The sequence below is a fragment of the Coenobita brevimanus genome, chromosome 41 (assembly GCF_032717465.1).
Source record: "Coenobita brevimanus isolate Jiangsu-jjx chromosome 41, ASM3271746v2, whole genome shotgun sequence".
NCBI lineage: Eukaryota > Metazoa > Arthropoda > Malacostraca > Decapoda > Coenobitidae > Coenobita > Coenobita brevimanus.
In genome coordinates, this window is record NC_136994.1 from 14,989,742 (window position 1) to 15,006,058 (window position 16,317).

General features: G+C 41.4%; 1 protein-coding gene across 1 annotated transcript in view; it reads left to right on the forward strand.

The window, feature by feature from the left end:
* Positions 1–16,317, forward strand: part of Itpr (Inositol 1,4,5,-trisphosphate receptor) — a 365,063-nt gene that overhangs the window by 116,143 nt on the left and 232,603 nt on the right. Inside the window, exons 4-8 of the mRNA XM_080270492.1 lie at positions 2,587–2,673; positions 8,935–9,195; positions 9,720–9,950; positions 14,051–14,053; positions 14,361–14,502. Of these exons, the coding sequence (XP_080126618.1) occupies positions 2,587–2,673; positions 8,935–9,195; positions 9,720–9,950; positions 14,051–14,053; positions 14,361–14,502 (724 nt within the window). The remainder of the gene's footprint in view (positions 1–2,586; positions 2,674–8,934; positions 9,196–9,719; positions 9,951–14,050; positions 14,054–14,360; positions 14,503–16,317) is intronic.

The window sequence follows — 16,317 nt, forward strand, 5'->3', positions numbered from 1 at the left end:
TATATATATATAATATAACATGTATGTATAAAATGTGTGTATATTTGTATAGTCGATGGTTCGTATTATATTACTGTACAATTTACATTTCATTATGTGCTTCATGTTCAATGTATTATGCTCCTCCTTTGTCTTTCTTTTCTTTCAACAGTCATACTTCTTTCACATTTATATCCTGCCTGTACTTGTAACTTCCTCATTTCTGTCTTATCTTTTTCCTTGCACAGCATCGGTCCTTTGAGTAGCCCATTATAGTCAGGCTTTTTTCCCCGTCTTCCAGCTGTCCTTGCTGCTTTGCGTCTTTTTTTTTTTTCCCCTCAGGATGTTCCTGTGTAATGGTCTTCCATCTTTCGATTATCGTATTTTGTTACATATGTGCTCTGATAACAAAACCATGGTAACAGTTGTACAGTAAGTTCATTTATGTCATTCCCGTCCATTTGTGTTTCTGTCTATCTTTTGTACCCGTCGGTTAACCTGTCTATTTCAAATATTCCTATGTCAGTCTGTGTAACTGTCTATCTCTTTCAGACTGTCATATATAGCTGTCACGTTAACAGTTTGTCAGTTGATGTGTCTGCCTGTCTCTTTCAAACTGCACTGTTAAATGGTAGTCATAGCAACCGGAAGGGCCAGTTGCTCAATAAACTTTTCGAGGGACCAAGGAATGAACTGACCCTCCCTCCACCCTCCGGTGTTCTGAGTGTGTGAAATGATATGTATCGCGTTATCATTTGTCAGTACTATTTCTTGTTATAATCTCAGATGAGTAGATCCAATAATAAAATCCTGTCCTGGTCGAATATCAAGTAGCGAGTTGTTTTTGTTACGGTAGGTAATTGAACAGAAGGAACATCCGTATTAAATCAGACCCTCTCTATTTTGGTTCAGTGCCATTTGTAAGTTACATATGTTGAAAGTACTGTAATATTAGTTTTATTGCAGTTTTACTCAGAACAATATTAGTATTATACACTCTAGTGACAAGGGCGTTTGGACAGACCGTGTGTTGTGGGACATAGTATATGTTCGATTGGTTTTAATTATTCAGATGCTACCAAGAATTAGGTGTTTTAAATGTAGGGTGAATTAATGCAATGTATAAAACATCCGTTGATCAAATAGCAACTTACCTACCTGTGAATAATTAATGCACATATAGAAATAAAATATGGATGGGTGTGAATATGCTTTTCTTTCCGGTACAGGTGGCTTTACATTGAGTGACAAGCCAAATGGTTTCCTGTAAGCCAAGAAATCATTTACAACGCTGGGTGGTAACCATATAACCAAACCATACGTGCTCCCTACTTGTCAAGTGGGTTGGTGGAGGGTTATTGCCCCTCCCTGTAAAACAAATAATTCAAGAGTCAAATGGCCACCCCGTACGGGATTATGGCGTCTGGCAATAGATAGATAGTGAATCAGATTTTTATTAAGTAAAATGAGGATTGCTGCATTAGCCACGGTGTGATAGAGCTCCCACAATAAGAAAATGTTTTAGCCACGTGGATTGCAGTCAAATTTATTACATTTCAACTTGACTTTGCATAATAACCTTGATCTTCTCCGGAAAAGAATGAATTTTTCTGTTCTCTTTAAGCTCAGTATATATTTTTCACTTATCACTGAAGACGTTTCCATACTTTAGCATTATTGCACACCATTATTGATGAGCCTGGGTTTTCTCAGGAGTGCAAAGAGTTTTGTGTTTTAATAGTTCAAGTTATGAGTAGCCACTGTTGAACACATTCATAATAGTAGTTTCACATGAATCCTCCATCTTTTAGAAACTCCATCTTTCTATCACATGCTTCTTGATGTCTGTTTCATGGAAGAATTTGGACTCGTCTGTTACCTACGAAATGCCTTACATTCATAACTATATCTACCAATATGCATGTCTGTCTGTCCATTTATGTGTCAGTCTGTTTGTATTTATGCGTGTCTATCCATTCCACCATCGCTCATCAGTCTGTTTTACAGTGTAAAACAGACTGATGAGCTCAGTTCCAACATGTCATGTTGGAACTGAGCCATTCCTGCAAGTGTAATACTGAGTTGTGTTTACACTGAATTCGGTGAGTCTTAGTTGTGAGGCAGGAACGGGTGTCATGGTCCAATCAGCCCTCCAGTCTGACTACACCAGCACCTGAATTGAAAGGGGCTAGGGATCCATCCATCCATTCATGCCTCTGTCCATCCATCCATCCATCTATGTCTGTCTGTCTTTCCATTCATCCACCTGTCCGTTCATCTATCTGTCAGTCCATCCGTCCATGTCTCTCAGTCCATCTGTTCATCTGCTTGTCTGTGTCCATCCATCCATCCATCTATCCATGTCTTTCTGTCTTCTCCACTCATCTGTTTACCCATCCTTCCATCCAGCCGACCACAGCTCACAGGATACTCTGTACTGTACTTTCTTAACAGTGTGTATCTGTCTTCTATTTGTCAAACTCCTATATGTCAGTTTATCTGTTTGTCTGTCTGCCTGTTTCTATCAGCCAGTCAATCAGTCTGCCTTTGTGTCAGTGTCTGTCAGTCCATCCCAGCCACAACTGACCATGCACTTCTTTTCCCCAGCATGCAGCGGAGATTGAGAAGCGACAGAATGAGGCGGAAAGCAGAAAGCTCATGGGAACGGTTATCAACTATGGCATCACAATACAGGTAGGCATTGTAGTAGTAATAGTGGTGGTGGTGGTGTTAATAATATTAGGGTTGTCATACGTCCGGATTTTCCCGGACAGGTTCTGCATTTAGGTGTCAAAATCTTCGTCCGGGAGGAATTTTAAAAATTCTCCAAAAGTCCAGAATTTCAGCTTCTATCGCTTTTTCTTGAAAAATTTATTATACTATTACACTCTTAATGACGAGAGAGAGACCTCCGTTTTTTTCGTCAGCTGATAAGTGTTGCCAACATGGCTGGTTTAGTGCTAGTAGCTAGCTAAAATGTCCTGCCTTTTCCTGTTCAGCCACGAGCTCTCTCTCTCTCTCTCTCTCTCTCTCTCTCTCTCTCTCTCTCTCGTGGTTATAACCATAAAATAAATGTAACTGCACACAGTTATTGGCTTAGTTTTCATTGTTACACTAGCATTTATTCTTATGATCTTATCCTGCATCTAGTTTTAACATTTTTCAGTCATAATCTAGCCAAATCTGTACTTGGCCTGTTTTCTGTTGTATTGTAAAAATACTAAAGATTGTGTTACAGTACAGCAGTACTTTGTGTGTGTGTGTGTGTGTGTGTGTGTGCGTGTATATATATATATATATATATATATATATATATATATATATATATATTTATATATATATATATATATATATATAAAGGTTTCATAACGTCAAAGGCCCAAAGTGTGCGTTGTGGGGGCGGGGGGAGCATGGTTTTCAGCGGAGGCGTCCGGTATTTCGACTGTTCAGATATGGCAACTCTAATAATAGTATACGGGTAGCGTTAGCCAGTCTCTTGCGCTCCGCCCCCTACTAATGCCCCCTCCCTCTTCCAACTCTACTCGTTGCTGATTGGCTGAGATAATTATTCTTCTTATTGATAGAATACTGAGCCTTACCAAGAAATAGTATCGTATTATATACTTTTACTTTGAATTCAATTCTGTGCGACAAAGGAAGCATTAAAACTTGCTGACTGAATAAAAATAAGTTTGAAAAGAACCAACCCGCCTTCTCCCGCGACTGCCGCTGAGTTTTGGCGCCAAGAAAGTGGGTCAGTGGGCGGGGCCAAGGGGGCGGAGCACAAGAGACTGGCTAACGCTACCCGTATAGTAGATAGCAGTAGTAACAGTAGTACTAGTAGTTGGAATTGATGATGGTGGTCATGGTGGTTTTTGGTGTGATTCACCTGTGGTAGTAGTAATTATGGTTGAGGTGGTGGTTGTAGTTGTGGTAGAAGATGTAGTTGTGGTAGTAGAACTTTGAAGTGATGATGGTGGTTGTGATTATGGTTGTGGATGGTGATGGTGGTAGTTGTTGTTGCTGTAACTGCTATATTGTTAATAGTGGTTGTGATAGATGCGCTAGTGGTATTGGGAATGGTAGTTAGCCGATGGTTATGATAATTATGAAAGTAGTTGTAGTAGAGATGTCGATGACTGTGATGAGGGTAATGGTGGTTATGTTTGGGGTAGTTGTGACAGAGTGTGGTAATGGTAGTAAAAGTAGTGATGGTGAATATGGGGGGTGTGGTGGTGGTGGTATAGTGATGGTTGTTGTATTAGTGATAGGTTAGTTTGACAGGTTATGGTAATGGTGGTAGATGTAATGATAATGAACATAGTGGGGGGTGGGGGTGGTTGTATTTATGGTAGTTTGACAGGCTGTGGTAGTGGTAGTAATAGTAATGACAGTGAACTTGTTGGGTGTGGCAGTGGTGGTGTTGCTAATGGTCAGTGTGATGAGAATTCATAGTGATGATGATGGGTATGATAGTGGTGGTGATAATGTTGTAAATTAAGTACAGTATATTCCATCCTTTCGATACAGGTTATTCTTTATATAACAGAACAGTGCATGAACAACCCTTCTTGAAAATTCAGATTTCATGCTAACAATTTTGATTTTTTTATCTGCTGATTTTTCAAATCAGAATTAGTATGGTCCAGACTCCAGTCAGAATCACATTTCTTTTACCAAATTTTATCCCATTTTCATGTGATGTAACAGAAATTATCCTTTCTGTTATTTGGGAATTCCAAGTATCCGAGTTTATTTATTAACACTGTATTATAGAATTTCATGATTTTTTTCAATTAATTCTGCAAAACCATTTTAGTTATAATTTGGATGCTTTTCTGCACTTCTCCCTCATGCTAAGGACATGTTTCTTATACGGTGGATTTATTGCTAATGTGGGTTCATGTTATTCAGCTCAGGAGAGACTTTTATTCATGTTATTCAGCTCAGGAGAGACTTTAATGGAGAGGGTACGTTATCTGTACCATTTATTAACTCAGTGACTGCAGATGGCCTCACCCAGGTTGAATACAGTTATCTGGACATATCTACCTAACTGTCTATAGCTGGACACCTTAGTCCCATAAGGGGTGACCACAAACAATTTGCCTCGTTATCACCCTGTCCCTTGCCATTTTACTACCCTCCTCACAACTTACACCCTCACTCTCATATATCTCTCCACTCCATCCCTCCATCTCATCCTTGGTTTCCCCCTCCCTCCCTCTACCTCATTCACATACACTCTCCTAGTTAGTCTATCACTCTCCATCCTCTCTATATGGCCAAGCCACATCAATATATTTCTCCTAAGTTAGTAAAATATGTCATTGGTGTAGAAGGGTTGATGTTTGTTGGTAGGTATTCCTGTGTGGCATACAGAAGTGTAACCTGATACTGCACTTATTGAGGAGAAGAAATGCAAATTAGAAAAGGTTGCACTGGCCTCAAGACCATACCCAGGATTTATGTTTAGTGGAAGATGTTAGCTTACAATTACCAGACCAGTGGGGAGAGGGAGGGAGGTGACACAGTGATAGGTTCACAGTGCAAGCCCCTCTGTAACAGTTTAGGAGGAGATTCTTATTTAGGTGTTAGTAATATACAGGGCAGTAATTTTGTCTTCACTGCACATTTCCTTCTCATGATTCTTCCCCCCCCCCCTTCTTTTAATATAAACCTGACTGCCGTACCAGTGTTATTGGTGATTATGTAAAGCACTATTCATCATCATCATCTCAGTCTAAGGGTTAGATGTGGTAGGGTCCATATAACAAGGAAATATAAAGTGCAGGAGAGGAACAGCTGTCAACAGCATGCCCTGTGAAATGGATTAGACAGTCATTCACACACCATTCAAGGCCTGAGAATCTTGGCTCCACTTCACAGACCTAATCATGTGCATATATTTACTTGGTATTTTTCTTTATCGATGCACCTCACATACTCATGTCAAGTTGTTATTCTGTTGGCTATCAAATTAAGAAGTGATGCCAATATTGCCATGTGCTTCTGTTATGTACCTCATTCAACCAACTTGATCCTCTGTTAGTTCCATAGCCTTATTAAGCTCCATACCTCACTTTCTTATTCATTCACCACTTTCTTCTGCCATTATGGCCTCTCATGCCTCCTCCCACTTTCATACTCACTCACTGAAAGGCAGTTTTCAGTCTGGGTAGTGTTAAAGGTCCTCATAACTCTAAACAGTTGTAGCTGTAAATTGGGAGAACTCTCAAATCACCATTGTAGGTAACACCAGAACTCGTTTACTTATTTGTTTTTCTGCAATAGCTCTGGACTTCATGGCAACAGAGACTATACATAAGGCCACTTATTCTGTGAACTTTCTGAAGACCCTTTTCACTAGCCCTGTACAGTATATAGAGTTGATTGAGTATGCCAAGCTAAACTTACATCAGGATATCACCCAACTCTTCTCAGTTACTGGCTTAGATTTGAGTTGGATGGAGTCACAGATGACACGTGCCTTGGTTGTAGAATAGGCCCACACAATATATTACACATAATGGAACACTGCACAGCATATGTCGCACTAAGAGTGTAAGGAACCAATAGGTACAGTAACTTGCCTGCATTCCATGGGTGTGCTTAGCCAGACAGACTGGGGCTAAGTAACAACAAAACAACAACCATGTCTGGTATTGGAGACAGATGCCTTCCTGTGGTGGCACTAGTTATAAAACATGTCCTGCAATCCCCAGCCTATCCTCTGAAAAGAGAATGGTGGGATACAGAAGAAGGGCTTTTTGTAGTGTGCAGTTCATTAGGTACCTATTAAGATGAGCCTTGGGTTGCAGCTCCTAATACTGTACTACCATGACCACCCTGTATACCATACACTATCCATTGCATATGATAAACAAAGATGTCCTTGTAGTGAAGGAGATAAACCTGTCACCTCACCATCCATTTTCTTTTGGTCTACCATGCCTCCTCCCTCCTTCCAGCCCACTTACAAATACCTATTTAGTCCATGTTATCTATTTATAAGGATAGCATGATTAAAAAACAAAGAGATCCGTGTAGTGGAGGGATTGCCTTTCACATCATTCTCACCTCCCCACCCCCCACACAGCTGCTGCATCCAACCACCTTTTTGACCTATCATGGCTCCTTCCTCCTTGAAACTCATTCATGTGCTGTACCTTTTTCATCCATTTCACCCATTTCTAGATATGGGTCTGTCTGGAGATAGAGACTGACAAATGAGGAAGTGAGAGATAGAGACTGACAAATGAGGAGGTGAAGGAATGTTGTGGTTCTTACCTTATCTATTTGTATCTTTACAGAAATGAGTCAAGCTCATACTGTCTCGTGTATTAAACCATTTGTATCATACATATCCTTAAATTAAGAATAGTTTTGGCACACACTATTTCATTTGGTAATGCATTCCACTGATCAGTTGCCCTATTTGGGGAACTAATTTTCCTTCCATCTTTATCACCTCCCTTTTTATGTAGGTTTTTGCAGTGTCCTCTTGCTGATGCGTCATCATAGGTTATATATTCATTTATGTCTATTTTCTCTTTCCCAGAGATGCATTTATATAGCATAATCATGTCTTCTCATTTCCTTCTCTCCTTTAGTGCTGGGAGATTCAATTTTTCTAGTACTGTATTTCTTCGTAGCTTACATCCCATAAGCTTGGTACCCATCTTGTAGCTGCCCTTTGTTCTTTTTCAGTATTATCTATGTGTTTTTTGAGATGAGGATTCCAGACCACTGATGCATACTCCAGGGTTGGTGTGATGAATGATGTTATTATCTTTCTCAGCATGTCCTCGTTTATATATGTGAATGCTGTTCTCATTTTAGCAAGCAGTGTATACATTTTATGTACCTTCTCACTGATGTGGTCATCTGGAGATAGTCTTTTATTGATAATGACACCTAGGTCCTTCCCCCTTTCTGATATGTGTAGGATTGGTCTTCCTAACTTATAATTCCAATCAGGTCTTTTCTCACTTTTACCAAACATAAATTACAAGCCACTTGTCCCCTTTGAATTCCATTTACCATTTTATTGCTCCATTCACGAAGCTTATTTAATTCTTCTTGCAGCTCTTTGCATGAATCTGTGTTAGTAATTATTCTCCTGTGTATTTTTGCATCATCTGCAAACATATTTACATAGCTCCATTTCCAGTTTTGCTGTCTGTGTCATTTATTTATACTAAAAACATAATTGGTGCCAGCATTGAGCCATGTGGAATTCCGCTAGTCACTTCCCTCCATGATGAGTAATTTCCCCTTAATACTGTTCTCATTTCCCTTTTTCTGGGAAAATATTGCATCCTCTAGTACAGATTGCCTTGGATACCTCCTTGATGGTACAGAGTCCATAAAAGTCTTTGGTGTGGTCCTCTGTCAAATGCATTCTTGAAATCTAAATAGATACTGTCCACCCATTCTTCTCTTTTCTGTAATGTTTCTGCAGCTCAATCATAGTAGCTTAAGAGATTAGTAACACATGATTTTCCCTTTCTAAAACCGAACTGTCTTTGTGTTATCATACTGTGTTCTTTTAGATGGTTTACCCAAACTTTTCTTATCAGCTTTTCTAGTATCTTACAACACTGGTCAGTGATACTGGTCGGTAGTTGAATGAATTCTGTCCACGGATTTGATAGAAAGCATTAGGAGAAATACACTGATGTGGTGTGGCGTGTGGAAAGGATGGAGAGCAAGAGACTAATGAGGAGAGTGTATGTGAGTGAGGTGGGGGGAGAGGGAGGAGGAGGCCAAGGGTGAGATAGAGGGATGGAGTGGAGAAGTATATGAGAGAGGGGTGTGAGCTGGGGCAGGGCAGTGAAATGGTGGGGCACAGGGTGACATGGAGGCAATTTTTTTGTGGCCTCTCCTTATGGGATTGAGGCATCTGGCAATAGACAGATAGATCGACTTCACCTGGACCTGTCACCCCCACAGCTGCTGCATCTCAAGTCCAACAAGTACCTCACTGTCAACAAGCGTCTGCCAGCCCTCCTGGAGAAGAATGCTATGCGGGTATCACTGGACGCAAATGGAAATGAGGGGTCTTGGTTCTATATCAACCCCTACTACAAACTGCGCAACTCTGGAGACAATGTGGTGGTCGGGGATAAGGTCATACTCAGTCCAGTCAACGCAGGTCAACAGCTTCATGTCTCCAGCACTCATGACCTGCGAGACCATCCAGGCTGTAAAGAGGTGAATTTTTGAGTCTTGATATTATGATGCTTTGTGTTGTTTAAAAGAAAGATATTATGCCCATGTATTGAACTTAAATTTAGTGTGAAGATACACTAGTTTTGACCCTTGTTTAAAGTTGATTCATCAAGTTGCTGATGAAATGCCACTTTTATCATAACTTAACATAATTGTAAGTCATTTTATAGTTGATTTATGTTCAGAAATTACTTCTGGTGTGCTTTAAGCTCCTAATCAAGAACCCCGGAATTCAACTCTGCGTCACCACTGTGGTTAGAAACTTTGGATCATGATTGAAAATTTTTATCAGCTTGCACTGACTTGCCTGTAACCTCACTGGATGTCACCCTCATTCTCGCCTTATTTTGGAGCTTGTTTTACTTTCAGTGACTGAATTGTTCACTGGGATATAACTTTGTCTTGTAGGGTGAAATAGACTATTGCTATCGAGTGTCCATTAATTATTCCCTCTAGTCTCTGCAAGTGAATAATCTTATGCTAAGCCATCCTCCTAAATTTTGCAGGTGAATGTGCTGAACTCCAACACATGCTGGAAAATCTCCCTGTTTCTGGAGCACCGCGAAAACATTGAGGGTATCCTGAAGGGTGGGGATGTGATCCGACTCTTCCATGCAGAGCAGGAAAAGTTTCTCACCATGGACGAGTACAAGAAGAAACAAAATGTCTTCCTCAGAACCACTGGGAGGACTACTGCCACAGCTGCCACATCCAGCAAGGCTTTGTGGGAAGTTGAGGTATGGTACTTCTTAACTGAAATGTTGGCCATTCAGGTATTTGTATATTCTATCTCATTCTGTTCCCTTTTCTTGCCGTGGCATATATCTCTTCTTTTTCTTCCTTCCTTCCTTCATTCCTCATCTTTCCTTCCCCTCCCTTCTCTTCCCTTCCCTTCCCTTCCCTTCCCTTCCCTTTCTTTCCTTGCCCTTCCCTTCCCTTCCTTTTCCTTCCCTTCCCTTCCCTTCCCTCCACCCCTCCTTCCTTCCTTCCTTCCTTCCTTCCTTCTTTTCTTCCTTCCTTCCATACATTATTCAGACATTCTTTTTATATCTCACTTATTCCTAATGATTATTGCCACATTGCCATTTCCAGTAAGGCTTTGGGGAAGATAAGCTGTGTCTAGGTTGAAATATGGAGCACTCAGGTACTGTATTAAAATTCTGTCTCCTTCCAGTCCTTTGTCTTCCTTCCTAGTTTCTTTCTTTCAGTCCTTCCCCTTTCCCACTTTTTTGAGGACCATTGCTAAGGTGTTGTTTCCTTCAAGGCATTGTAAGGTGTTAGGGTACAGTACATCTTCACTGAATTATGGGCAATTAGTACAGGGAGTCATCATTACAATTCAGGGATGTATTTCATAGCATTACAAAATTTTCCATGCTGCTGCTGTTGTTGCTTAACCCTGATCTGTCTGGCTGACCAGATCCATAGGCTTCTGGTAAGTAACTGCACCTGTGGGGCCATCCTACAGGCTTAGTACAGAAGCCACATATTGTGTGTAGGGATCTAGTGCCATTGTGGTAGACATTATAGCACCAGGGTCAAACTAGTATCCTTCCCATGGTGAGATGCAGAAAAATTTGAGGTTTGGCTTCCAGGTGGATGCTGCAGCTGCTCCACCTAACTTGCATAGTACCATAATGTGTAGGCTCCTAGTCATCACCTTTTTCCTTCTGTTGTTGTTGTTGTTGAGCAACCCCAATCAGTTTGACCAAGCAGGCCCAATAATTGCAGGCAAACACTTACCCCTGCTGGGCTGTCCCATGCAGCAAACTGATGTTCCCTTGCAGCAGACAATGCCTCACCACAGCAAGGTGAGGGGAATAGTATGGATGCCACATTTGCATCTTGTCGTCCAGTTATCAGGAGCACCATAATAGGCTACACATCACCGTGTTATTTGATTATTTAGCTACCATCCAGCATTATAAATGATTTCCTGGGTTTCAGAAAACTATCAGGTTTACCACTCAGTGGAGAGTCATCTGAACTGGAAAGAAAAGCAATAAAAGAGGCAGAAAAGATAAGAGAACTAGAAAAAGAATGATAAAGGTGAAGGAAGAAGTAGGTAGGTATGCATCAAGTGAGTGGATGATGATTGCCACCACATACCCAACTGTAAATTGGGAAAACTAGAAAATCATCATTATAGGCAGCAGTGCATCTGTATCATGCAGCTTATCTGTAGTACAGTATATCGTTGCATTGATAGCAATGTATGTTGCAACCTTGACACTGTTCAACCTTCTTTCCTTCCTCCTTCTTCCCCACTTTTTTTCCTTTTACTCATGTCCTTCATTTCTTCCTCTTTATTTTCCTTTCTTTCTTTTCTTCCTTCTTCCCTCACCTGTCGAATTTTCCATCTTTCCTCGTTCTTTCATAATCCTCCACCTTTCCTGTCTCTGTTTCTCTATTCTTTCCCTCATTTCTCCGTTTTTGCAATACTTCTTCCCTTCCCTATTTCAAAACACTGCCCATAGATGAGAGAGATGATGCATTGGGGAGAAGAGTGACAGACACCCCCTAAGTATTAAATAGACACAGTGATATAGTAAAGCAAACTTATGTCCCTAAATGTACCTTACATTGCTTTGTACATGTGCATGCCGAGAGTTGATGAAATAAATATGATGCTGGAAAGGTTATATCCCTTTTACAATTGGTCCCCTTTATTCTGGTCCTCCAGTCTTCCAGTTTTGCTCTCTAGGATCTTCTGAAATTGTTTCTTATGCATTAGATAAGATATTTTGTGTAACTCTTGATGTAATGGTGTTTCTGTGTAGCAAAACTGTGATGTTATTATGATTTGAAGTTTAGCTCTTTTAATATTGATAGATGGATTAGATAGATAGATTGGTTAGTTGACTGTTTTATTACTGTACTGTACTTGATTAATTAGTTGGTTCATTGATTGATATGACCTGAGTTCAATAAAATTATCTCCATGTAGCCATGATTAACCCCTAAAGGTCGGTCCCTGTTCTGGAACGTGTGTCACGGGGACGTCGGTCCCTGTTCCAGAACGTTTAGACACTCTTACATGCTCAGCTACTGCTCTACAATACTTAATCATAGGACATTAGAACTCCACTCATTTTAAAGCTAAAGAGTTCTACTTTGCTGGGTTTAAAGATTTTTATGATAGGTTTAATAGTTTTCAAAAGAGCAATTTTTGAAAAATCACATTTTTTGTGATGAGTTACTTGAGAGGAGCATGTGGAGTGACGTGGAGGGACAGGTTGACGAATGAAGAAGTGAAGGAACGCTGTGGAGTGGATGTGGATGTGGTTGAGAAGATTAGGAGAAATACACTGAGGTGGTTTGGACGTGTGAAGAGAATGGAGAATGAAAGACTGACTAAGAGGGTGTATGTAGGTGAGGTGGAGGGAGGGAGAGGGAGAAGTAGACCGAGGATGAGGTGGAGGGATGGAGTTGAGAGGTATATGAGGGAGGGGGGGGGTGAGTTGGGGGGAGGGTAGTCAAATGGTGGGTGACAGGGCGACTTGGAGGCGTTTTGTCTGCGGCCACCCTTTGCGGGATTAGGGCGTCGGGCTATAGATAGATAGACATTTTTTGCAAAAAATACCTGCTCCCGATGGGTGATTTTATAAACAGTGTCCGACTCCAAGGGGTTAAAGTTAAAAAACCATCTTAATAAAAGGGTTAAAGTTGAATGGCCAGCGTATGCACCTGTTTGCATTATGTTATTGATTTACCTGCAGCTGCCTTTTGGAGTTGTAAATACATGCTTATGGCGAGGCCGTCGCCCCAACATCTGTCTTGAACCAATGCTGTATATTACCAGATATCTTTCAGGAAGGTACAGAGTGTCATGTGAGATTTTTTTTTTTTTTTTTCTTTTTTTATAAAAATCCAGGAGGTTATTCTAGGGCTGATCTTGAGTTTAAAGTACTGTATGACTGTGGGTTCAGGTTTTGACCTTTACAGTGCTATAATTACTGATGACCTTGTGGACAGCAATGATCTCCCTCATAATTACCCAAAAAGATCATCAGTACAGTAATATTAGCTCTGTATAGGTTGAATATTGAACCCATGTTGATACAGCATTCTTCACTGAAGACTAGCCCTATAATAACCTCTTGAAATCTCTCAAAAGTCTCTTGGGACACCCATTATAAGCAAGATATTAAATTGCAGAACAAAGTCCAAGCTGAGATTTTCATAGGAGCTAGCTCTGTGGCTAGAGTGAGGAGTGGTTTTAAGAAATTCGGGGAGCTATTGTCTCTCCTGACATTGAGAGGGCTCTCCCTCTGTGCTAAGGGATTTTTGTATGTGGCCTTTGTTAGAGTGTAATCCTGTGTGGTATTGAGGCCTGGGCAGTAAAGAAAAAGAGGATATTTGCAGGCTCAAAAGCATACAGAAATGGCAGTGATAAGGTGGATGTGCAGTGTGTCCCTGAGTGCGAGGCCTAGGGGGGCTAGGTTTACAATGGAAGAGTTGAGAGGTAAGGTGGAACTGGAGTGTATTGGTGTTGTGATGAGGAGAGGTCGATTGAGATGGTTTGGGGAATGGAGATAATGGGAGATGAGAATTGGGTGTAAAAAGTGAGAAGTGTTAATGTTGGGGGTAGTGTAGCAATAGGTAGATCGAAAAAGACCTGAGATGAGGTCATTGAGAGTGACCTCAGGGATAAGGGACCAAATAGGGAAGCTGTCAGAGATCGAGCAGGATGGAGAGCCACCATTAGGTGACCAAGGCCGTCACCTGCAAACATGTTGAAGCCTTCAAAAATGAAATGAAATGAAATGAAGCTTCAGGAAAAATATATACTGTAGGAAAGAAAAGGGATCTGTACTTTGGTTTTGTTGATTTGGAGAAGGTCTTTGACAGAGTCCCTAGGGAGGTGGTGAAGTGGGCAATGAGAAAGCTTCTTGTCCCCTGAAAGGAGGAGGAGGATTTGTAGGAGAAAATTTCAGCCAGTAGGTTACTGGGTTTGTGTCCAGATGAGGTTGGGGCTGCAAAAAACAACAGTTCTATATTTTATTTATGTTTTTCTTTTTTTTCATTCATTGCCAGACGCCATGTATCCCAAACGGGGTAGCCAAGGGCTTAGAGTTAATTGTTTTACAGGGAGGGGCACTAATCCTCCACCAACCCCACTTTAACTTTATATAATTTGTGTACAGGTAGTACAACATGACCCAACCCGTGGTGGAGCTGGCCATTGGAACTCACTCTTCCGCTTCAAACACCTGGCCACCGGACACTACCTAGCTGCTGAGGTGGATGACGACCCAACCCCAGACCCTACCAGGGAGAAGCTCAGAGGTCAGATATATGCATATGTGTCTCTTTTCAGGACTGTAGTTGGGTTGTTTTCATTTGACAGAACTGGGCAACTTCTACAACTTGAACACAAGGTTGTGGTGGCATTAAACCACGCCGTGCTCATCGCCTCATATGAGGCGATATGCAGGCCACCCCTGGCTGTGCTGATCGCCTCATGTGAGGCGATGGGTCTCCACATCATAATTTCAAACACGAGGAAGCATCAGTGGTGTCCATGGGAATGTTGTGTCTCCCTCTACATCACCAGAGCTGTTGCCAAACTCTGGCACACTGCAGTTGCCAAATGCTGTATATTTAGGTAGTCAGTTCTCGTTTGTAGCCCAGCAATGGCAGATTCATGCCCGTCTACCCCCGACGGTGCTGGTGACTTATCGCCGCCCTCACACCCACCCAAGAGGCGTAAATTACAAAAAGGCAAGCGTGATGAAGCGTTCGAGCTCAGAAATACTTGATCTGGTGACAAAAAATCAACTGAATAGTAAAGAAATAGTCCTAAAACAATGACTCTGGGAAGGTTATCGGGTTGATAAGAATTAGTGCGACAGGGATTAAAGTAGATGAACTTAAGTTTTTGAGGTAGGAAAATGAGTCCTCATGGTTATTAGTTACATAAACCCTTATCTTTGATTACACTTAGTCATCACCCAGGCTGAAAGATATTGGGGATCTTTGTCAACTTACACATGCTATAATACTGACTGAGTGTTTAGAATATGACCATAAGAATGCTTTGAGTAACGTAAAAGATTATGTAAGTTGTCATGCCATCGGAATAGAAGAGAAATTTATGATTTTAGCATAAAACCCTCAAATTTAGGATGCAATGGATTTATTTTCTTTCTGTGGCTTTCCAGGGTTTGATGGAATTGGAAATTAGCACCGCTTAAACTTGCCTCTCTGTCTCTCACCAGCAAGCCCATCCATGAACAGATTGAATGACCATGGAGACATTATGAATCCCTGATGCAATCACACTTCTACCTCATGTGAATTACCCTCTTTCATTCCCACTCTCACATATGGCGTCCTCCTTTGGTAAAAACTCTTCACTGCATCTGAACATTTCCATCCCACTCCATTCATCTGTAACACTTGATACAGGTCATCTGTATCATCTTATCATATACCTTCTCCAGGTCCATAAAAGATGCATACAGAGCAATACCCTTGTCATTATGTTTTTCGCACACATCTCAAAGCAAACACCTGAACTACATACACCCTTCTACACCAAGAGCAGGTGTTCTTAAAGTAGTGCCTCAATACCCTTAGGGGGTATCAAGATGGGTTCTCAGTGGTATCCAGAAAGGCAACCTGATTAAAAATGATCTATCTATCTATAGCCCGACGCCCTAATCCCGCAAAGGGTGGCCGCAGACAAAACGCCTCCAAGTCACTCTGTCACCCACCATTTGACTCCCCTCCCCCCAACTCACCCCCCCCTCCCTCATATACTTCTCAACTCCATCCCTCCACCTCATCCTCGGTCTACCCCTCCCTCTCCCTCCCTCCACCTCACCTACATACACCCTCTGAGTCAGTCTTTCATTCTCCATTCTCTCCACATGTCCAAACCACCTTAGTGTATTTCTCCTAATCTTTTCAACCACATCCACATCTACCCCACAACGTTCCTTCACTTCTTCATTCGTCAGCCTGTTCCTCCACGTCACTCCACATGCTCCTATCAGGTAACTCATTTCCACTGCTCTCACTCTTGACTTGTTCCCCTCTTGCAAGGTCCACGCCTCGCTTCCATACATCAGGGTAGGGATCACAATACCATCATGCAGT